We start from the raw sequence: 25512 nt of genomic DNA, 5'->3' as shown, positions 1-25512 counted from the left end.
ATTCGGTAGAGACTTTTCGATGAACAGTATGTTCTTGGACTAATCTCGCGAGGAGGAATGCGCTGTTATCTAGGGTTGAACTGTACGACGGTATCTAACCCGCCTGAGACAACATTTGAGGAACTTTAGGAACCTGAGTGCAGGTAGATATATATATACGTCCAGGACCGCTCCTCTCTCGTCTGGGAAAGTCAAACAGTCAAACAACCACGCGCATCGAGTTGTTGACTCGCGGCATACATTTGGTAGGAATACCTCCCCTTCGTCTTGCAAGGCAAACAACCTGTCGTGATAATGATACACCGGATAACGGCAGATAAAAATGCGAGGGCAGGGGCAGTATATCGCGATATATAACATGATCTTTACACTGTCTCACGATACAAAAATTTATCAATTAAAACTTAATACGGTCTGTCATTAATGATTAATTGATAAGAAGAGACTGGCAGACAATAAAGAGAAGAATATCATTCGTCGAAATAATAAATTCGAGGATTTTCTGGTAGAAGGACTAGGATATGGGTTTTTACCGTGCAGATAAAGAAAGAAGGCAATCTTGCCTTATTTTTAAATTCATTGACGTCACGAAACAGGGTGGAACCAAAAACGTTTTGACTCGCAAATGATTTACGCACGAGTTTCGCATGAGATATTCGCGTACAAGAAAATTTTCGCGTTCAGGTTGCGAGAGAGTTACGAGTCCTCGATAAAACTAAAAAAAAAAAAAAAAAAATTACGCATGCTCGCCACGGGTCATTTTCGCGAGAGTTCAATAATCACCGCGTTGTGCTTCCGGCTACGTGGATCAATTCCCAGCGTGGGCGCACGCAACGTTTCAATACATTCGTGTTCAAGATACTAGGTATGTACATACATCGACATCGAGAATGGAAGGAGGACAACACGAACGACGCAGAAGATGCGTCGACTATTCATTCCCACAATTACGCAACAACCATGCGCCGCTTCTCCCTTTTCTCTCTCTCTTTCTCTCTCTCCGTGTTTTGTACTTCGAATTCATCCTTAATGAGGGATAATCACGTTTAATTGCTCGCCCCGAGGCGTCGGGTGCACCCTCGGGCGAGGATATCTTGCAGTGTTACGAGAGATTCGTGAGAAAGCGGATCCGAACGAGCACTAATTCTTCGTGTTTCATAACTATAGAATATCGGAGGAGATTAATCCGAACAAGAAATTAAGTATCTTGAAATCCATGGAAATTCATAACGGCAGGCATATTTTTATGTAACATTTAACGGCAATTCTGTTAGCATGTCTAAATTTTTCAAGTTTACTTAATTATCAATAGTATGTTTTATATATGGAGATTTAAGTTACATTATTTTCCTGTTGCAAACAATTTTACTGTAATTAATAAATATAATTTTATTTAGAAAAAAAGGAAAATATCAAAATTTAGAGTAGGAAGTCATAAATTTATCGTCGACGTAATTCAAATTTTTAACGATTTAATTTTCTTTTACTCATCTGATTCTGTAATTAAAGTCGGCGAATTTACGTCATAGATAAAAAAATCCCTCACATTCTTGATTGAGCCGTGATTGCTATCAGATTGGGATCACGATTAGGTAAATCCACGTCTAATTGCACCGGTTACCGCTGTAATTTCCCTGGGCAGTGTCGTGTCGTGTCGCGCGTCAACGGTTTTAGCGGTGATGTAAATCATTCCGATAAGTATCGCACCCGTACCGCGCCTCTGAAGCGAGCAAGCAAGGTCGTGTCTCCGTCGTGTAATTAATCATTTTCGTACGCTGGCTGATGATAATTCTTTCGGTGGTGGAGCTACCAGCGCGCACCGATGTTTGCCTCGTCGTCGTAATTCACGCGTCGCGCCTGCAATGACTAATTAAAAACCTCACGACAAGACCTGCGCATCGGCTCTTTCGTTTCCGCATTAATCTTGATACTCCGTCTATTACGAGTTCTTTTAACATGCAATTGAGTCGAACGATTATGCGGTAAAATATATAAACTTATTAATCAAAGCATATAATTTATAATTTTTACTTACATATTCTGGGAATTAAAAATGCATTTTGAAACTATAGCGTGAATCTTTGTCCATTTGCGCGGTAAAAATTTATACAATTTTTGTCTTGCAATTAGATGCAAAAAATATCATTAATTTCTCGTTTATTCTGCGGCGAGAAAAATACGTCGCTTTTCGAACGCGTCCCAAATGTCCGCGATTTTCACAACGACGTTTCTCCTTAAAATTGTTCGCCATATGTTCGCAGGAAGGAATTACGGATGTAACTCGGCACGAAACGACGCGTAACAATGTGCTTATTTTAACCGCGGAAAAGAAAACTTTTCAAAACTTTGACGCATACGCGACTTAATTATTATGCTCGTTAGACTGACGGAATTGTTAGAGCGACACGTACGTCGGAAGATCGGTTTGTCATTGAACACTCGAGTTGCATATGCAACATATTACGACCGGACACGCGGAGGGTAATGGTGACAAATATTCATTAGTTACTGAAGACTGCTATAAACTCGCAACGTGGACCGAAATCCATAAATAAGTTTGAAAGCACGATTTCTTTGATAAAACCGGCTGAGAGCAATTATAAACTCGTGGGATGAGAAACCGGAGGAGAGAGATGCGCGCCTACTTTCTACCGGATATCAGTGCTCGATGTGGTGGTGGTATTTATATACGGCGGACCGTAAAGCCTCTCTCTCTCTCTCTCTAAAGGTAGTCGCGTGGTGCACTTCTCCCTCTTGTTCTTCGTTTACTCCGAGCGCCACGAGCAATCATCATGAATCACCGTTTAGAATCGGCGAGCAGCCTCGCGGCACGACTGATGCGCGTGGCAATTTCTCGTGCGGGTGCTCAGGATTTTTCTCAATAGGCAATCCGATATCGGACGGTATCGGACGGGCTCTCATTACACGCTGCTCACGCGGATCCGCACCGCGGAATTTATTTCCGCTGAAAGGAAATTATTTTTTTTCCTCGCTCTTCGTGAAGAGATTAAGCGCGACGAATCGTTCATTTAACGGCGAGGTCGGTACATTATCTCGAATCTTTGATCGCTCCTGTTTTTTTCTAACGAATGCCTATTACACGTATCATGCGTATTACATGTATATTATAACGATAGAATGAGTACATAGGGCATTATATAGAGATCGTACGCAGCTGAATGATAAATAGGAACGGTCGGTGAACACACGCGGCAGCCTTGTAATTTACGCTTTGAATTCTCGCAAAGTAGAGTTTCACAAATATAGAATATAAGAAAATGATAGACACCCATATTAATCGGCATGGCAATTTAAATGATAGGGTAAGCCGTACTAATTGCACATCTATGAAGCGCTTAATCTCTTTCGCTAGCGAGATAACAACTCGATTATTCTTTAGGATGCGCGTTGCGCGGTGGTGATTCTTGCGGTATATGTATTCTTTCGAGGCCAAACGCGCGCGTATAATAAAGTGACCGGTATTATCGAGATTGGTATTGAAATAAATGGCCGGCAACCATCTCTCTCCAGGCATGCGAAGCCGTGCTTTATATTTCCATACAATTATCATCAGAGGCCACAAAATGATGACTGGCTGCTCTCTTAATTATTCATCAGAGAGGCAGCGCAACATCTTTCTCTCTCTTTCTTATTCTTATATTCTCGTGTTTCTCAATATAGAAATCGGATACTACCGCTGCTACCGTGTTGCAGCGGCGTGACGTTACACATTGCAGCGAGCTAATTTTACAGGAGGAACGGACGATTAAGTATTTGCTTGCAGCTGCAAGCTTTCATATATGGCTGCGTTCGCTGTCCGAAGCGCTTCGAGAGATTGCTTGTCATTTATTCAACGTTTTAAACTGTATTTATAGCCGATCGTTATTTGATGAGTAATTTTAGGTCGGTATACCCTCATAGTCGTAAATAATTTTCAACCTTTGATCGAGAGAGCGCTCATTATTCAGCATCATTCAGCTCTTCGAAACTAATATTTTACGCATTTGTATTATACAAATTCCCATAATTAAAAAAATCTATCATTATTTGTAATTCAATAGAAACAATGCATATTTACATTCGTAAATTTATTCTTTTATCTTTCTATAATTTTAACATTTTTATACACATATTATTCTTTATAATGTAATCGGTTATAAATATCTTATCATTTTATCAATGAATTTTAATGGGAACTCATACATTGTGTGCACTTCGAGTAATTTCCTCGTAATTAAATATTTATATAATATGCCTATATCCCTTAACCGTTTTCTCTCTTGATGAAAAATTAGTAGCCTTTACGGGGACCGAGTGATTTATGCAAACTTTGACTTTGCGAAAAACGTAATGCGATTACGTCGTGAATACTAATGTTGCAAAGCTTGTTATTGCGCGAAATAAAAATACGCGCGCACGCACATTTGCCGCAAATCATTAATGCGATGAATTATTATTATTATCGGTAATCAGTAGAAGCGGTAGGTGTATGTGTGTGCATGATTGGTGCGTTCGCACGATCTGCCGATAATTTTGTATCGGTCATTAGGCTTATTACCCGGCTATGGACGAATTATCGATGACTTACGGTGGATAGGATCAAAGTGCGGCAATTATTCGCGGCGCGAAGAAAATAATCGGTTCCTTGATTGCTCAATTCCGGATCGGGCAAACTTAATCGGCCAAATCGTTACTCACCCTCGAAATCCGTCGCCGCTATCTCGTTGCGCCGACTTTTAATTTGCGCATTAGCGCGCCTATATACGTCCGATAATTAGTCTCCATCGATAGAGCCATTAATATTCCCGGCGCGGACCTAAAGACGCGATTTCTCTTCCAGTCGATTTCTTTGAATCGCGCGAATCGATCGACGGCCGAATCGACGACTGATTCGTAATTGTCTATTTTTTTCCGGAAATGAATCCAGAGAGAAATATTTCGGAAAATGTTATATATCTTTATATTGAAAGCAATTGCTTTCATTTTATTTGATCTAACAAGTACCTGTGATTTATTAATGTGTTATCTATTTCATTAGAAGCGATAACGATAACTATAATTTCGGAGATATACAGACTGGAAAATTGTTGAAATAGTTTCTGTACATTTCCCAAGTAAAATGATTCATCGCTCCGTGTGTCACGTTATGAACAAAATAATAATCCCATCTCCATTATATTCGCATAGACGAGCAGTGTAAGATAAACTTTCTCACGCCGTGGCTATTGTAAAAACTAGCGCGTTATTATTTATCACGGGCTGATTATTATGTTTTCTCCGGCAGAGAATTAATATCGCTAGCCATCTCCTTACTAGGAGATAAAACTGACAAGTGCGTTCAATGTACCACGACCGACACAAGGCCCATAAACTGCAGCTTCTCATGCAGTTTGTTCGCGTTAAAGCGTTGCACCGGTATACCTAATCCTAGTGCTAGTCATTACTTTTTGCGACTTTCCAACTTTCAACATTGAATAACCGAGGAACAAATATCTTCGCATAGCGCTTTCGTCAGCGTCCGTGTGATGTATATCGAGGTACTCTCTCTCTCTCTCTCCCAACGATAAGACGTACACGATCGTTTGGGTATCCTTCCGCAGTTAATTATGAGCTTTCTGGTTCGTCCGGTTGGCTTACAATGCGCGACAAGTGGCTGGCTGACGCGTCGAATGCAAATCTCGAGGGAAACCGGTAACCGGAAATAGCCGGTGCCCGAGCGACCGGCCACCTGTTCCCTGATATAGAAATCAAAAGCGGATGTCTGGCACGCCGCGGAAGGCATCGAAGCGTGTCGGCGCTTTCTCGTCAAACTCGTCGTCGTCGCGTTCCCAGCAGCAGACGGTGATTTTCCGTTGCCAACCGACCTCGATCGCGTCATCGTCGCGATTCCGATAATTTCGCAATTGCAACGACCCGTTTTCGCGGCACGACATGACTTCGAGGCGAAATTAATTTCCGCGTCAGATAGGTCAGCGTCTACGCGTTTACGGGTGGCGCGAAAGGTTTTACGGCAGTTTAGCGCGGTTTATCAGCGGAAGAACAATTCGCGCAGTCGAGGGAAGGCAGTAAATATCCGATTAAATGGAGCGTGCACGGCGCAAAAACGCGACGGCAATTCGGAGGAGCAGAATTGCAGAACGAGCAACCGACAACGATTTAACTTTTCGCGATCAAGCGAGCCTATCCGCGGGGTCACGCTCCGACGGGGCCGCCCCTCTTTTAACTTTTAACGTTTCCTGCGACAGGAAACCTCGGCCCGATGCGTTCTAGGGGTTAGAGCATCGGGAGCATCCCTTCCGTTACGGAATGCTTGTCACGCTTCCGTGTTGGCTAACAGGTCGTAGCGACACGCGCGCAGGTGCGTCTTCTGGTAAAAAAAAATATTCTCGGAAAATTAACATTTTATATTATATTAATTAATCATTTAGAGAATTTTGGATAGCTCTAAGACTCGAAATGTGCTAAAGCCAAAATTCGGAAGGAATTCTCATAATTTTTCATCTTTTAAAAATTTTTATTGTCTGAGAACTTGAAAATTTCTGATTCGAGAGAAATTGCGAAAACTCTTTAGTTTTAAAATTCGCGAGAAAGATCAAAACTCTCAATAAAACGATATATTAAACAAAAAAATTATATATATTAATGCAGGTTTTAATTAAATTAGTCGCTAATTTCCTAGTTCAATCTTGTAAAATTAATATCGTTCTAAATATTCAGTTTTGTAATACATTATCTCACGTTGTAAGAAACTCTATGTATGCACGTTTAGAAGTGTTGAATTAACGAAATGAGAAGTATGTTATTGGACGAAGTATAAACATTGAACACGAGGACGGATATCGCGACGATTTTGCAAGAGATTCTGTAAGCGTTTGTTAACGAATAAACATTCTGGTAATGCACACACTAAAATAATGTCAAGGATAACTCGTGCCTTGCGGTATGAACGGCAGGTGCATTACGGAGTTGCGGTGGTACGTGGGAAAAAAATATATCGAATTGTATCACTCTCTCAACTTCTCTTTCTCTCAAATTATTTTTAAATAAATTCAACAATGCAAAAACAGGGGTTGTAGAGAAAAATGCGCGAATGCTAAATCTTAGATTCGGAAGTGTAGAGGACAATGAAAGAGTACATTATCTTGAGACAGAAAGATGAGGAACACGTCGATCCCCTGAATCGCCATGAGCGTCGTCACGTTTCTTTCGCTGCTTTCAACGCCCGTTATCCCGATTTGTTTCGCTCCTCGTGATCGCACGCACTTCGCGATACCATCATGATTCGCAATAAGAAATCGACGGGAATCGATCCTGTCAGTTCCTCGAGTGCCGCATGAGCATTCTCGTCGACGAGATCGTCCGCGCGCGATAATCCCGCGACTGGACCTCGGGGCCGATTTTATTGGCTAATGAGTGCGCGCGCGATTAATAAGCGTTTACATGTCGCGAGATAAATCGGTCGCGTCGCTTCATGTGGGGCAGTGATAAGCCGGCTTCGCCGCCGACGTCTTTGAACCGCGTTATCATAAGGATGGCGATAATTCTCTTAATGCGCCGCCGATCGTTTGGACCCTCTTGTCATAAGAGATCGTGAACTCGAGGTCGTTAAGTGTATAGCGAAGAGAATATCTCGGTGTAATGAGCCTTCGAGATTTATTGGCACGAAGTGTGTGCTAATGGTATTTTTTCACATATTTTTTTTCAAATTGTTTTATCGAGCTAAATTCGAGAATAAATCTCGAGCTTAAGAAATGTATCGTGAGCTCATGAAATCATGAAGAATAAACCCGAGGGAAAGACTTTAATAATGGCGCATTTATCGATCGGCGATGATATCTATACGAGCTAGTTGCTCCTTTTATCGAATCACGTGCAAGACAATCTTTCGTGAAATAAGTTCGAGCCGATGAGAATCTTAGGGTTATCGGCGCGATAAGATTCTCTCGTCAAGGTTCTCGTCGCGTTCCGATTAAATTCGATACGGCGTAGTACGGTGCACCATTTCGATAACATCATTGACGTAAATCTCTTCTCTTGGCGCGATAAATCGTTTTGACGATATCAATCAATCCGACGACGGTGCTTATTTTTTGCGGCGAATCTATATGCGATAAGTGGCTGACTGACAGCGAGAAGAAAAATCGCGATACGACGTTATGACGCAAGTCGACAAAATTTTACGTGTTACAGAACCAAGAGTTGCGTCGCAATTCGGAACTCGGCCGAGAGTGAAAAGCAGTCCCTAATGTATTTCGTAAATATGTAATTTATTATCGATTCATCCATGCGTGCGGATACGTCGTGGATAATAATAATTACATAGTCCGAAGCTTTATTAACATTATTTTATTCGACTATCTATGCGACCTTCGTTGTTGGAAGCGGTCATTATCATTTTGTCGCCTACGGGAATGAATTTCAAAGTCGGTCGCGATGGATGACGCAAGTCTAACTGAATCGATTGTGCATATAAAAAGCTTCTCTCCACATAAATTATTGTAAGTTTTTGTGAAATGTACACATCTAACAGTACATCGCTAATAAACTTCCTGGACATAGCGTGCGATAGGTTTATTTTTCGATTTTTTTTCTCTCAAGCTAGCAAATAAGAATTATCATACTGGAGAACATCACGCAGTCTTACTGTCATATAAACGCGAGTATGTCAGATGCATGTGTGCGTGGATGCTGCGGAGATACTCTTTTTCGGGATCTCCGTATCGCGTTATCGATGCATATTTATGGCACCGCAAGATTCATTGACGTTGACAAAAAACCAGTTTCCGAACTTAGTTTTATGAAGACGGCTCTCATAAGCAGCCACTTTCGAAGCCAGTTTCGAAGCGCGCGATTGAAATTAAATATAAAATATATCAGAGGCATCTCCGTATCAGTGCCGCATCAGGCTATTAGGTTAAAATATCTCTTCTATAAGCTATTTATTCTTCTCTCTCTCGCGCGGCTCTAGCTCGCTCTCTCTGTATTCCTCTTTCTCACTCATTCATTCGTTCGCTCATTTATCTTTCTATTTATTTCTCGCTCATCGCACGAGCTTTGCCTTTCTCTCTTTCTCTCTTTCCCTTTCATCCTGACTTTCCAGCCGCGCGACCTTTTTTTTCTTTTTTTTTCTTCCTTTCTTCCTTTAACTCCTCTTCCTCACGCTACATCTATATACCCTCCCTTTCTCCTCCACGCTCATTTTTCTCCACCGACCGCTGCGGCGGAGTCGTCCCACCATTCGGCAGCGCATAAAGACGGCTTGCGTGCGCCGGTATCTTCGACCTATGACCCCAACTCGGCTCCTTATTTCTTCGAGAGGCTCGAAAAACACGCCGTTACGGTCGTGCGTGTTATCGCGTGAACGCAGGGGGCATCGCGGCTATCCGTCCGGCGGGGTCGCCACGTGGGTCATCCGTGGATGACCCGCTGAGACGAACCGCGAGTACAGTCGATGAACAAAATATCCGACTTGATAAGTTGCAAATTTATCATCGTCGATGAGAAGTCTGCGTCTTTCGAACAACTTCGTAAAAAGCGATATCAATCATTTTTGCAAGATAAAGCTTAAAATTAAAAAATTATTAAGGCAATTAAAAATTATTATGGCAATTGAATGCACACGAATGAATGTGCATGCAATGAAAATATGTAATGAGAATGAAACTAGTTAAAACTATACCGTTTTATTATCTAGATACGCGAAGAAAACATAATTTTTAACATTTGTTATGCTTGAAAATTTCTAAAAATGTCTTTGTAGATAACTGTGTCGCGAGCTAAAACATGTTATAAATAGCTAGTAGCTTACTGCAAATAATTCGGTAACGTAAGCACGATTGCGTTTTTTCCCGCACAAAATTACGAGATAAACCGTGGTAGCTTGCACGCGTGAAACCATGACGCGTGTCCGAGCTCTCTTCTCCACAGACTCAACATCGACGCATGCACGTGCGCTGGAGAACATAGCCGACGAACTGTGACATAATCTCTCCAATTCCACGAAATCTGTGAGAGGTTTAATGTTATTTAAAGTCGCCGATAACTTCTTTCAATCTGACGAATTTCATTTTTTTTGCTGTATGCGACTTGGTAAAAAAAGTGAGGAAAGAAAAAAAACCTCGATAACCCAACCGTTTCACGGTTTCTCGCTGATACAGACTTCGATAGACACTTCCTGCGATAAATGATAAATAGGGGTTGCTTGCTTAACAACAAGAATTTCTCGGATAAACGTCATCCCCCCCGATCTCGATTCTTACTTATCTATAATTTTAAAATAATTTATATCTATGCTAGATATACTCTACTTTTGGTCCCTTTGTAATTACACCTGGGCAATCTTCTTTTATCGATGACAATCGTGACCGATGACTCAATTCTAGCTTGTACAACTACCGCGGCGGACTGAGTAAACGGGCGGTAATCTCGTTCGATTTCAACAGCGCCACAACCCCCGAAATGAATCCGCTCTTTCTTTCGCCACACCGTACAAGAAATCTGGCTTACGTAGACGGGCTATCGCGACACCCGAATCAAAAGGAAAAAGCGAGAGTCGAGGGAACCGAGGCCAGTCTCCGAGAAGAGAAAAGAAAAAAAAAAAAAAAGAGCGAGCTAGAGAGGGAAAGAGAAAGAGAGAAGGCGCGCGTAATCTCAATGGTCGTCGGACCGGCTGGTCGGAGCTGGTTGGGGCTGGCCGGTTGGTTTGGCCCACTGGAGCGGACACCCGGAGGAAGCACGCCCGCCGGAACGTGGCACGCTTTGTAGCCTCGTGTAGATACCGGTACACGTGCACAGGCCACGTACACGCGGCCGGACTTGCGTGTACGTATGCACGCGTATCACACAGGGTGAGCGCACCGGCGCGAGGCGAGGGCGAGAGAGACGTCGGAGGAGAAGTGCGGGGAGATATGCGAGAAGCACGGACCGAAAGGGAACTGCGCACCACTAGCCGGAACCGTCCATGGCGCAGTCATCGCGACCATCTCTCGCGTCTATCGCATCTACATACGTGAGTGTCGACCTAAACGTGTGCCGGTACGCACACATCCACCTACACTTTCGGCACATGTACGCGTTGTTGAAGCGCCAGACAGCCGACGGCGGTTTCAGCTTCCAAAAGCTGAGTAGGCTGGTGTGAATCTCGTCACGCCGCCCGGAACACGTCGATGTCAAAGGCCGAAAGATATACGAGCTCCGTGGTCGGAGAGTAGAACAGCATGGAGCTCGAGGTGTGAATTTTAATCGGACTAGCCTTGCATGCGAAGGTGGAATCGGAAGGTCGGCGGGATTCTTTATCGTTGAGAGAGCGAATTATTTTACGATTATTCGCGTAATATTTTTACGAAGTATGCCAGGGAAGTTTGATGAATGAAATGTTCTGGAAGAGACACGCGATGAGAAATTTATTTTCGATTATCCGAATTTGTGATTCTAGATAATTTTCTTTTATCTCGTTATTTTTTGTCTCCTTTTTTGGCATCTCTCTCGCTCGTTTCGATTATTGTAGCTAGTTAATCATATTGATAAATTCCGGAAGACGGCATCAAAGTGCGTATAGAGAATAAGAAAAAGCACAATAGAAAATATAATTCATGATGCCTCTTGTCTCTACATTTTCTTCTGTGTCAATAAGCGTTTCTTCCTTTCTTTCCCTGACGTACTCGGTGATGTACTTATTCACTCACTTCCCCTTTTCGTCATGCATGGTGCAATGCTCCGAACGCCCAAATTTCGACTTTGCGGTGCGCTCCAGCGATTCCTTTGTTCACTGAATAAACTTATGCAAAGATAGGTAGAGAGGGCGAAAAAGAGAAAGAGAGAAAGAAAAATACAGAGGGAGAAGGAACGGTCGAGGGTAATGCCCTCCCGGATTTTTAAACGAAGAAATTGACTTGCATTCTTTTTGGAAGCCACGTCATATTAAAAAAAAAAATAAAAAACTACTTTACCTTAACAATAAACGAAAAAATATAAATACCAGAACGTTATCGCCGCAACAGTCACTGTTGTATCAGCAAAATAGACGTTCCGATAGCGTGTAACAAAAAGCCAAAAAGAAGCGCGAATGCGACGAAGCGTAGTTGCGAGCCGCGTGCGGGCGAGGAGGAGAGAGATAGAGGTGCATAATGAGCGAGCTGAATGCATCGGACGTTTGGAGGGCATAGCCGGAGCGTCACCGTGACACTCCGGCGGAACGCGAAACTGCGGCGAATAATTGCGGCAGCCCCACGTTCGAGCGAGTCGCGAGTGCAACAACACTGCATAAGCGACCACGTCAGCGCAGCAGCATCGTCGTGTGCAGCCTGCGAGAATGCATAACAACCGAGGTCCGAGGGGCTGGGGGGAGAATGGGCGCAGCCACTGCCGGGCAATTAACCCGAATGGTAACGAGCCGCGTCGCGTCGCGTCACGTCGCGTCTCGTCGACTGCGAAATTCGACGATTTCATCGCCGAAATACCCGACCAGAGAGCGAGTGGTCTGTTGAAAAAATAAATCTCGGCAAACTTTGCACCGTGCGCGTTTATGATGTAAAATGAATTATGAAATAAAATAAATCACGCGTGTTTAATCGTTTTATACCTCGAGTATTTTTCACGCCGGAATATAGAAGTGAAGTAAAAAAAAAAAAAAAAAACCCGATGAACACAAATACATGGTTAACGAGGTTTTAAATCCTACACAGTAGCAGGTTATTAACATTTTACTAGACGTATAATGTAGAAGAATAATGAATACCGGTAGCCGCTCTTATCGGCTCATAAAAATACATAGCATTGCGTCAACTTCCAACTTGAAAAAGGCATATTATTACTGCGTTACGGTCATTAGTCACCAGAGTATTGAATAATTAAGGGAAATTGAGAGGGAGAGAGAAAAAGAGAAAGAGAGAGAGCGCGCATCATGAATTAACATATTTAATTAGGAAGAAATCTATACTTTTCGTTCTACCGTCTATCGAGAATTTATTAAAAATAAGTCGTAAAATCTCTCATTCAACTTTATAATATACTAAAACAACACAAGCACGCGGTACGCGCACACCATTCTTCGATTTTATGTTAAAAAAGAATGTTTTAAATAATGTGTTATAATACTTTAAACGCGATTAATATTTTTGACAGTTATCAGCTGATTTCTTTCTGTCAAAAAATATTAATTCCTGTGAGGTATGCAAAATAAAAATATTTTTTCTAAACTGCATTTTTTAAAAACTGTTTATGAGATATTCGACACACACATAACATAATTTGAATATTTTGTTTTCAGATCAATCAGATGTGTGCTGTACTACAACTCAGCTATTGCACGTATCGGTGAGTGAAAAATTGTTTATTTAACATTTCTATAGCGGTATAATATGTTGAAAATATTAAAATATTAATATATTTTAAATATGTTATAATATCTCATTTGCAATTAATATTATTTGGCAAAAATCAGCTGAATTTAATATATTATAACATCCCTTTCTAAAAAAGCATGTTAGTCGATTCTCGTAAGTATTGTTGCATCTTTTCCGCGATGCTTATTGATTGTCTCTATTCGCATTGTGCGTTATATTTGTAGCATCGAGAGGCTATTATCACGAGAGTTAGTAGTTTGACAGTTTGTTTAAAATAAAATTAAATAAAATAATATGTGTTAAATAATATGTTACAATACTTTAAATTCGATTAATATTTTTTGACAGAAATCAGCTGATAACTGTCAAAAATATTAATCGAGTTTAAAGTATTATAACATAAAACATTATTTTATTTAATTTTATTCTAAACAAACTGTCAAACTGTTAACCTTTGCGATGACAGCCTCTCGATACTAAAAATATAACGCACAACGCAAATCGAGACAGTCAATCAGCATCGCGAAAAAGAGACAACAATACTTGCGAGAATCGACTTAACATGCCTTTTTTAGAGAGGGATTCCGAAATAACGCCATTCGTCACGGATACACGTTTAATTCCGTCTTGCTTGACTCGTCGAGTACAATATAAATTAACGTCATCGCGTTTATCCGTTATCTTCACCACGGCGAGACGACTATCTTTAATGCTACGCATGTTCAAGCACAGAGATATGCGCTCCCTTTTTCTTATTATCGAATTCGATCGAGTTCGTTGTCTATCTTTTCTAGGCTATCTTTTTTTTCTCCTTTTTTTTTTTTTTTTTTCTTGCGACAAAAACCAACAGTGTAGGTGCGTCAATAAAGGAGCTATTGAACTTAGATAAGAGCGCGACGGCGCGTATATATATGTACTCTCTACGATTACGTAACACGTGCGTGAGTCAAGTTGTCGCGCGGCCGAGTGCATCGAATTAGGTATCCTGCGTGTTGCAGCGAGACATGCGTCTCGTTCCGTGTACATCCTATGCAGGTGCGCTCGATGGGCTCGCGCACTTTTACCTGTACATACGTTCACGTACGCAGTATGTCAAGACTTGCATAATCTCTTAGCGAGCAGTCGCGCCCGGTAACACGCCGCTTGCGCACGAGCGATTACTTAACGACTTAACGCCTTAACACCGTCGCGAAAGCAACGCAAACGGCCACCGAGAAGTAGGTATCATCAATATATCTTCCTGAATAAACCCGGTCTATCGATCATCGTGGTTCGCGGTTAACAAGTCGCTTGTGACCACCATACTTTATGATATTTTAGTTAAACTCGACTCCTATGGGTTTCTTTCTCGCTTGATAAGGTGCGACTAGCTGTAGAGACAAAAATTATGCGACTTTATAATGGTCGAAATGATACACGTACAAAGAGAGAGAGAGCATAGTGATTTATTTACCTCGCTACAATTAATTATGATACTTAACGCGCGCGCAGCATCAAAACATCTCTTACTTGCGTAAGCAATTACCGATGGACGTCCTCGCTTCGGCAATTAGCGGTGATCGTTAAGGCTGGTCTAACCGCGAAATCATCATCCTTTCCTAGCACGAGAGGCGTCAAACTTCCTCGTGATGGTGGTAACTCGTGCGCACTCGCGCGCGCTTCAGTCTCTCTCATAGAGAGAATAATCAGTCATTCTCTAGACTCTCTATCTCGCCTTCGTAGTTTCACCCACCACCGCGCCAATGAAAACGCCCGGTAGGATGATTTTCACCCTAGGCTAATTATTGTTATTAGCCGGTGGGCGAGCACCGGGAACCGCGATCGTTCGCCTGCTTCTGATATTATGAAGTGGCCAGTCTGCTATTAGCGCCGCGCGTCCGGAATGCTGATACGTTTTTTGCACCCGCGGTATATTCGTGCCGCAATTACCGCCGTCGGGGCCCCTGCCGATTCACGTCCAATTTCAAGCATCGGGGGCGTACGCTAGGATATAGCGAAGGAATGTTCCACGGTAGCCTGCTGTAGCGAAGCCACGCGAGGAGTAGCCGGTAGTCAGTGCTTATTATAGCGATATTTTGAATGCCGCCTGCCGGATTCGTGGGATCCAGCGTGCGGAGGGAACAGTCTCTCGAGCTGGTTCTTCAAGAATTAGCCGAAGCAAACTGCATGCGATTACATAAATGTACAAGATGTTCGATAATAGGGGCATTTCATATATTATATATAGCGTGATGATGTCATCTATCGCGATATTCATTTTCTGTATTTTAACTTTTTGAATTTTTTCGAGAAAACTAAACTTATCCGACAGTTTTTCCGGTTCAACTCTTGCACTTCGAGGAGATAAATTGCGCGTTCGAGAAACGGCGAATGCCTTCTCCGGGTTTACGATCGAACGAGCTTGACTTTAGAAAATCCGTAATAGCGGTGTTCACGAAGAGCTCGGTTTAAGCGAGCAATTCAAAACCGCAACCTCCGGTTTTCAGCGAGGTCAACGTATTAATTATGAAGTGTTTAGCGTTAAATTTTGTGGAACGGCCACGTGCACGTGCTTGTTCCTCGTGTTCGTGTGGTGAGGATTCCTACGAATAATTATTGTACGACGATTCTAAATCGTTCTAAATCGTCTACGGCGTAAAGTTGATATTTTTTCTTTCTTTCTTTCCGTCGTCTTTCTTCGAAGATCGTGCAAGACAAGGATCATCGACGTGTAGGATCGCAATTTCTCGTAAGCAACACAGACGCGGTATGTGCTTGGCGGGATAATGGAAAGCAATAAGGCAACGCCTGACATGGATCTTAAGAATGGATAACACCCGCCAGGCCTCTTCGTCTAACCCTATACTTTCGATTTGATAGACAAGTGGCGCGTAAAACCAACGGCGTGTCGCGGTAACTGATCGCGCGTGTAATTTCACGTGAAAATTGAGCGCACCTCGCCGGGAGGCATTAAGTAATCGGTCGGTCCTCGATCAACCTTTCCATACGATATCATCGATATATAAAACCACGTCGAAAAAATGTGCAATACTCGATCTTAAGTCGCGTAAAGGAATGACAGGTACTTTGACCATATTTTAATGAAAGCGATATAACTCGCACATGCTCGCCTCTTTAATTATCATTACGTAACGCCTGGCTAGAGAGATTGGTTGACGTTTCTCATCGTCGTAAGATAGAATTATAGAACTCCTCGGTCCATTCTCGGAGCGCGTGACTCCTATGTGAAATCGAACTGAATGAATATCCCTCTATATCCCGAAAAAAAGGAAGAGAAAAAAAGACCGAACGGATAAGAGATAATGGCTTCTCCATAACCGATGACAATGGAGCGTCGTTAATGCTAGTTCGTCTCGCCGCATTCTTCTGTTCATTGTTACGCGAGGACCCTTTGGGAAGTCTCCTCTGTTCCACCCCCGCCTCGACACGCCTTACGCCTAATTTCTCGGGGCGGACCACGGAAAAGTCCGTGCGATAATCGAGATTTCATACTTGGACGCGCGATACGCGCGGGCGCCCGCAGCAATCGTATTCTATCTGCCTTCTTTTTTATCGATATCGATCTCTCGCCGAGCTTTTTGCGAAAGGAACGTATTCGAATACAATGGGACGTTTGAGAGAAGGGAATGTATATCTATACGACAAACCCGTGAATTTAGAATGAATTGGTTACAAACTGTGGCCAATCCGTGAAAGTACAGTTAGTCGAGAGAGAAAGATTTCGAAAACGTTGCTTTGTAATTTTTGCCGAGAAGAGAGGTCGATTTAAAATTCTATTATGTGGAAATATTATTAATATATATATATATATATATATATATATATATATATATATATATTTAATGCAAATGACGCCCGTTATTTTCGTAAAATGCGAAGGCGAGTACAATAGTTTTCTTTGTTGCGTCTTTCAACGGCGTTGCTTCGATAATATACAAACACGCAACACGGGAGATCTAATCTCCTAATTTATATAAAAAAAATTCCGAAAGCCTCGCTAAAAGAGATCCGACTAAGCGAGTGCGCCGTTGTAAAAAACTCGGCCTCGTATGCGGGCGCCAAAGGGTCTGAAAATAGCCCATTTAATCCGTGGGACTCCACCCACCCGGCGCTATTAGCTTTTGCATTTTTAACCTATGAATTCATCTCCGAAAATTAACAACCCAATTAAAGCGACCATTAACGTCTCGGTATCTCATTAGGCGGAGATCGTTTGCAACTTTTAATGGAAGGGGGCACCCGGTTTTTGCGAAACGGGCAGACTGAATGAATGGATTCTCATTACAGAGAACTGCTTTATGGTGCTTTCTTATCGTTTTTATGCCATTCGAACAGCTCTAATCGAGCGTGGAGTCGCGCGTGAACTTCGATTCGAGTATAAAATCAGTCTGATGCGTATCGATAAATATTTATGATTCATAAACTGACGTAGTCGTTGACAATGCGTCAGCTGACGCTGACTGCTAGAAAGTTGTTCTATCTCGATTGGGAAAATTGTTTTCCAAGTAATTTCAGTAGTAAATTGATTCTCATCCGCAATATTCATTTGCATTTCAAAATAAATTGAAAACTTATCACTTACGGATCGATACGCAACAACAGAGTTGACTGCATTGAAGCTACGTTGATCTGTATAATTATTAAACAAATTAACTATTTAAATTAAATTAACTATTGATTAATATAAATTAATATATTACATATATATATTTAAAATCTGATGCAAGATATATTCGAGTCAAGTATTGTTAAAAAAATAATTTTTTAAATATTTGATTTAAAAAAATCTGCTTCAATACGCTTACGGATCATTAATAGTGAGAATTAATAACTAATTATTCGTAGGGAATAATTCTCGAGTTTTGAGATTAAAATTTAGATGTTACACTTTTTTAGAAATTTTATAGAATATTTAACGTTGCATACGAGAGTGTTGATTATTATTCTAATTACGAAAAAAGAAACAGTTAATTTGATTTTCTGTACGAAATAATCATTTTTCTTCAAAGGATTGAAGTTATAATGATCTTCTATTCTTTCAAAGTGATTATCTCACTCCCACGCGATCTAATAAGCGTATAATGATCGATGGAGATCGCTCTTTGATGTTTCGATAGTCTTTCTCTCTCTCTTTCTCTCCGTTGAGGTTCAATCCGTTCAGTCTCGGCGCGGGCGCGACGAATCTCTGGCAGGTGTGATCATGGGAAAAGATCAATTTCACCTATAATGGAAACGTCTCCTCGCACTCTATCGGATTCATCCTGTTCTTAATCGCGCGGCACCGCCCCTCTCTTTACATGATTCTTCAGAGCGCATCTCTCGAAACGAGCCTTCGTTCCGACGTTCATTCATCATGTCGCGTCCGCCATGGATACCAGCATTGTTTCAAATCAAGATGACTTTTATCTTCGACGTTGCCGCTTCTCTCCATTGTTTCATCTCCAAAATGCGGTAGATTTTCACCGTTAAACGGCATCTCAGCACGCTAAAATCCGCGCGTGCGACAACCTCGTAACTTCTGTTCCGTAACCCCGACGAATTGCAACCTCTCGGAAAACGGACCGGTGTTTCCTGCTTGAAAGCGACCGAACTTTTTCTATCTATTGTTTCAGTTTCACGCCAGATTTTACCGGGGCGTTTCATTCGCCGGCTTTTGTCCCGTAAATGCCACGGAACAATAGAATTTAATTATGAGCATCAGTCTTCGCTTTCTTTGTGGACACGCCGAGAACTGTGAATCATTCTGCGACCACCGAAGAAGCGGGTACCAAAGTCTTTCGTATCGACCCGAGAATTTTGCGGAAAACGTTTGGAGAAAAGAGATCCGAAACTTAAGTTAAATCGCAGAACGAATTAACGTCTGAAAGTTATGGGAATTAATTAAGAACCTTCTCTAGGTCTCAATCTTCCGCGCGGAGAAAAAAGACGATGCAATGATAAAATTTTGATGGAGAAGCCCGGGCAGTCGGTATATAAATTTATGCGAATCCACCATCGAGAAACGCGCCACCCTCATTAACGATATTCATTGGCGGCTCCGCGCCGATAATTCAGCCATTCATCAGACCGATCTAACGATCCGTTCGGTTCTTGCGCGCCGGCTCAGGCAAAATCGATTAAAGTGATCGACTGCGGGGAGAGCAAGGGAAGTATCCCGCTCTCACGGGGCGATCTGCACGAGGATTGAGTGCGCGGGTTTCTGTGAGCGTGCATGCACACGGGAACTAATTCTCAAGACAATGCATCACCGAGTTCGGGACTTGAGAGCGTCGAACGCCTCATCAGAGGAACCTTACGTTAATTAGGATAGCGCATAGAACTCTCTCTTGCCGGTTCCCCATAAGAGTGATGTATATATACTCCTGTTTTTTGTCAAACACCATGTGTGGAAGTTCAATGTAGATCGAGTTTTCGGCGCGGTCAATCCGAAGGAGAGACTTTGACTGCCATTCACGAGGGTGTCTCTTAATTATCGGCGGGATCCTTTTGTTCGTCTTATCTCGAGATGTATCGTTCCTTTAATTAGTTTACGGACGACAAGCGAGCGCGTACACTCCGGTAAAAAATGTTATCTACCGTTTTCCGGAAATGTTAAAACGCTCTCACTAAGCGGACGAATGAAAACTTCTTGTCTGTAACTCATTTTTTTTAACGGTTCATCATTTCGACGTTATCGGCGACCCACTTAAAGAGAACAGGAAGCGGTCAGAAAAAGAAACCCGACGAGATAAGGATGTAGTCAGAGTCTCGACTTCCGAGAGCGGGTCATCGATCAAATCCACGGGACACAACACGGAATACTCATTGAATTCGTCAGTTTCGGCGCCATCATCCTCATCATCCGTTTTCCCCTCACTCAATCTCCGGTTTCTCGGAGAGGTGCTGAGACTTCCGTTGGGCGCATCAGGCAGGTGAATCCGCAATCGATGGTGTGCGGTTGGACGATGGCCGAGGAGTCGCGGCGATGCGCTCCCTGCAGGTTTTCGGGTTGCCTTCGGAGTCTCTTCAGGTCCACTCGAGCGGCAGGGGAGCGACCGGGCACCCCGTGGCGTCGCCTGCACGCTAAATCACTTTGATTATCCCCGGGTTCCGTCGATTAAAACCTTCGAGGTGATTATCTTCTAGCGGTCCTAGCGCATCTAAGAGCAGCGAGTACAAACTGCTATTTAATTGCGCTATTTAATTTAACTCTCCGGATTCGTCGGCCACGCGCAGCACGCGGCGGCCGTTTTACTGGCTTTAATTTATCGATTGCGCGCGAGAGTTCATTGTTAATTTCTTAATAAACCGCTGCACGATGCACGCGAGCCGCGCGTTTCCACGTGAACCATTCCTACCAAGGCCTCCGCCGACTGCTCGCAATTGCGCGGCATCTATAAAAGATATCTTTGTAGATTTAACGACGTGCGTTGCGTGTTCTGTAACAAGAATAATTAAATGGTTGTTGTGCATGCGCACGGAACTAAACTCTCGATCTAGCCGTCATGATCATGCATATTCTCGAAAATATAATTCAAATACCACGTTTTACGACATCTAGATATAATGAACGTTCGGAAGGAAGCATTATAAAATTTTAGATAGATTATTAGATAAATCAATAGGACTTTGTGTTTTATAGCAGGGTGGTCGGAAAATCTCGTAGATAGCCCGTTTTAGATTTATTTCAAACTAAAGACTTTCCATCAGGACACTCCCACGAGCTCTCATCCGGGACAGAATGGAAATTTATTTCGTTCTAACCCTCTTCAAAAAAGAAAAAAAAAAAGATTGCCCTTCGCGCGGCAGGTTGAAATTTCAAATGGATATTTTCACGAGGATATTCTTCGCATTTTTCTTCTTCGAGATTGAGGCCTGAATATTCAAGATCCTTAGGTGCAAGATACGAGACACTTATTTTCGCGAAGAAAGGGAGAAATATATAGAGAAAGGGAGAAAACTATATATCTTGAAATGTGTATGTTTTGTTACGCGGTATTGGAGTTTTGGCGAGCTCTATATGTTTTACTTCGTTGTTGGTTTCCATGTCGTGGCCGACTGGCCAAAAAGGCGTGCCTAAACAATGAAGTTTATGGGTTGAGGCCTGCGGGAGCGGCTATTAAAACAATCGACAGTCGCGCTTGCTTGCGGGGGATGCAAATGCAGGCACGAGCACAATGGTTTTCGGGAGAGGTCGCGGCAGTAAATACCGGCATAATTGCCAGCCTCAAAAGTTAGGGCCCTTTCACAAGCAACTTTTTTTCATGTTACGATAGGCTCTCCTCCATCTATGGCTCGCTCGCAGGATTAGATTACAAGACTAGATTGCGACACAGCTCTGTTATTTTTTTCATTGTTAAAATAAATCATTAAACTGATTCAAAATGGTAGTAAAATAAATTTGGTAGAAGTATGGCTAAATATATTTTTTTTATCACAATCAAACAATTTTTTTTACAAAAATCTGTTTCTTTTTATTTTAATGTAAATTATATCACTAGAAAATAGCTTATTGCTATCAGTAATAATTATATTATATTATTATAATTATAATGCTTACGAAATTATATAGATACGAATAGAATACCGAATGTTGTGCATTACTGCAGGAACGAATTGCGAATCTTGAGAGAAAAAGAAACGGGGCCTATGGTACCAAAGCAAATTATGCCGCGCGCGCATATGCGTCACCACACCCGCCAAATGGCCAATTCGTGTTTGCAGATTGCCTCTATCTCGGCACCCTGTCGCGACCAGAGATTACAGTTTCCTCTTTCCACCTTGGACGAAAACGAATAAGCTAACGGAGAGGAGAAATGCGCGGACCAAATATAAAAAAAGCGTTCTTATTTTACATCTCTCGAACGAATTCATGGTCGCACTCTTATAGCATTTTGAAAAATCTATAGATTGCGTTAGAAAAAAAAAAATTAATTGAATTTCCATGCTATGCACACCATCAACGAATTATTATTGTACGAAATATATATTGCGGATAATGACTTTGTGTGCGTAATAATCGCGATTCTTCGCGAGGGCGCGAGTTTGGCACGAGCGAGTAAAAGCTGAAATATTCGCTCGCTGGAGGCGAGCAGAGGCGCCACGCCTTTGAAAGTCGTCGCGCCGGCTTTTCTGAAAGCCGTGTCGGCGCTAAAGCTAAGGCATACCGAGGCTGGATTAAAAATGCCGTCGGGGACAGGTCGCGCGTATTATTATCGCGGCACAATGACGGAAACGACGACACGGATTGCCAAGCCTCTCCCGGTTGTTTCGGCGCGTCAGATTTTATTGGTCTCTCTCTCCCCGGCCCCGGTTTTCTCTCCCTCCTCCGCGATCGCGCCGATTTAATTCACGACGAACGATCGAATACAAACGCGTTTTTAAACACGCCGAGCCACCGGCTGAGAACCGAATTCCAAGAGTGGCCAATTCCAAAACAGCGATAAATTACCGATTATCGTGCTCAACGTCCTTCCTTTCCCGTTGCTCGTTTTCTTTCATTGCGCACGCGGTTGTGTATATATGTTGTGCGTGCGTATCGCGCGGGCACGCACGTGCCTCGTTAAGGATATCTCCAAGACGCGTTTCATTCGAGAACTGGAATATGCAAGGCACGCACACGCGAGGCTTTCTCGAACGGAACTCACAGCTTTGTTTCTTTTTGTTCGATTTTACGGAAGCTCAAATAATCAATTATATATCAATTATATATCAATTATTCTCAATTGTGTTCGTCATCCCGATATTCTTAACAATTTATTATCAGCTGTCAAGGCATAAGTATGATTCATAAAATCTTACATAATCGGTGTTATTTCTCACTTAGGGGTGTAAACAGGAGAAATATGTAATAATTAATCCATTTCACGGTTCTATTATCAGAAAATTAGCAGGTCGAGCAATATATTTTTTTTTTCTTGACTACGTCGTTGCCTTTTTGTTCTTCAAGATAAGATTTTTGCAAATCAAATTCAAATCATGGCTGCTTTTTGATTAAGTTCACAATTAAGATGTTTCTCGTCAGTTTTTTAAAATGTCAGATTTGAATATCTTTAAGTTATTAATATTTTTTGATTGAAAAATGTCATTTATTGGCGAAATGCAATAATCTTGTAGAAGCAACGTGCTATTTTATGTTTTTCTTTGAAAATAACCGGTTTGAATTTTTTTTCTTTTTTCTTTTTATATATATACTTATTTATTTATTTTTTGTTTTCATATAATGCATCACGCTAAATATTCTTAATGCAGGAACTAAAGAATTTTTAATGAAACAACATTGCTTATCTCGTCAGTACCAAGTTGCTTCCGCGTTCTAAGATATTCATATGCAATTACGTCACGGATAATTGCCCGTAAAGTTGCATTATCGAGAATCTCCGAAGGAGCCTTGTAGATAATTGTTTAGGATCGCGTTTCCAATACAACATGGTTCAACGAACTCGGCATATTACGATTGTCCTCGATATCGATTAATCCGATTCGCGTGATCGAGCAATACCACCGGATGCGCTCAAAGATAACCCAGCACGATAAGTTCTCGATAAGTTGGCTGAGTTTTATCTTTTTTTTTTCTTTTTCTTTAACAAGAATCCGGTCGACGTTCTAAAGGTCTTCGCGACGGAGACGTACGTGATCCCGCGTGCCAGAATCATGGTCAAAGTCACTACGAAATCGTGGGTCCTCGGGCTTGTTTAGGCTACGTCCAAGGATTAACGAACTCCCCGGCGTCGGGCTAAGTCGAAAACGTTTCGTGAAATATTTCTAAACAGGCGCGAGCGGTTCCGTCCCGTTGAGACCGCGGAGCCAAAGCACGCGTATAATAATAGCTAATAAGGCGAACGTAAAAAAGGGGGAAAGAGCGAGGGGTCCGCGGTATATGGCAGGTGGCCCTTCGGTCCTCCACGAGGCGCGCTCCTCTCTTCGCTGCCCGAAAACCAAACTGGTGCCCTCGCCTCCGGGCCCACGCGAGAGAGAGAGTCTCCTCCTCATCGTCTCGAAGTGGCTTTTGTCTGGTCGACCGGAGCGACAAAAAAATAACGCGCTGCGAGAAGAGATCGTGGGCCTCAGAACTTAAAACGTTCTTTAACCTTTGAGTGGTATCCCAAGAGAGAGAACACTCGAGGCGGCCCTTCGTTATCGAGGACGGCGTCGCCCTGGTAAGAACTGAGTCGAGAAACGAGAATACGAATTCAAAAATATCAGGATATCCATAAAATAAGGCTCGAGTATTTAATTCTTCTAGCATATATATTAATAATTAGGGGGAAAGAATTTAAAAACAATTTTGAATCAATTGAGAGCTCTATAATTATGGGATAGTCTTGCAATGTTTCAATAGAGGTATTATGTGTACATCGACATTTCTCCGCTGCCTCGAGCAGGTCGCGCTAGGTACATAAGGATATAATCGTGAGGGACTCGGGGGCGCGCACGTGCGCGTCAGGACACGTTGCATTATTATGATATAAGACCCGCATGGTCGGTATAAAGCATAAGCCGCTGGTTCAGGACGGTCAGCTCGCACGCTGCCGAGAGCGTTGTTCGGAATATACGGCGCCACATTACCGTCAACGCCTGGCTCCTATGATCTCCCCCGTTGCTCTCTTTGCGGTGTCTCGTACGAGAGCGAAGCGTACTTGGATAATTTAGCTCCGCAAGATCGCAGCGACGTATATAAAATATACCGCCACGTGTAATATCTCGCGCCCACGCGAGACCAAATGTTTCCTATTGAGTTATATGCACGATTCGACGTTCCATATCTGCGACGTATATAAAACTTTACATCCGCGCGTTTCCTATCGATCGATCGGCGCCGAACGCGAACCCGATCGAAGACCTCTCTTTTGCGTCGTGAATAGGACGTGTAAATGCGCGTAAAATTCGCAGTAAAATCGAACGCGAGCTGATCCGGACTGATGGTAAACGGACACATTGTTAATCCTCGGGAGAGGTGAAACACGCGCAGTTACGTAAAACCTTGTTGTCATCGTCGTCGAGGTTCCAGGCTGCTCAGACGCGCTTTACTTTCGAGCCGAGATTCTTATCGTCGCCGTTTTATGTCCATTTATTTAAACGTCGCGCGTTCAACTTTCTCGCGCCCGCGCGTCCAGGTATAACGTTAGAAGAACACGCTGAAATACTCGTTCGCGCCGACGAGGAGGAGGACGTCTCGTCTGCCTTACTT

General features: G+C 42.5%; 1 protein-coding gene across 2 annotated transcripts in view; it reads left to right on the top strand.

Moving 5' to 3' along the window:
• The window catches only part of LOC145939685 (uncharacterized), a 206575-nt gene that overhangs the window by 14712 nt on the left and 166351 nt on the right, over positions 1–25512 (top strand). The window contains exons 1-2 of one of the 2 annotated variants that reach the window (XM_083044178.1): positions 10920–11228; positions 13268–13314. In XM_083044178.1, coding sequence (XP_082900304.1) covers positions 11217–11228; positions 13268–13314 — 59 coding nt within the window. In that variant the 5' untranslated portion in view covers positions 10920–11216. Of the gene's footprint in view, positions 1–10919; positions 11229–13267; positions 13315–25512 lie in introns of those variants that run through there. The other variant, XM_083044179.1, reaches the window with a different exon arrangement.

This window comes from Prenolepis imparis, unplaced genomic scaffold (assembly GCF_030444845.1).
Source record: "Prenolepis imparis isolate NDT839.2.m4 unplaced genomic scaffold, iyPreImpa1.0 SCAF_8, whole genome shotgun sequence".
Lineage (NCBI taxonomy): Eukaryota > Metazoa > Arthropoda > Insecta > Hymenoptera > Formicidae > Prenolepis > Prenolepis imparis.
This window is presented reverse-complemented; position numbering and strand designations above follow the sequence as displayed.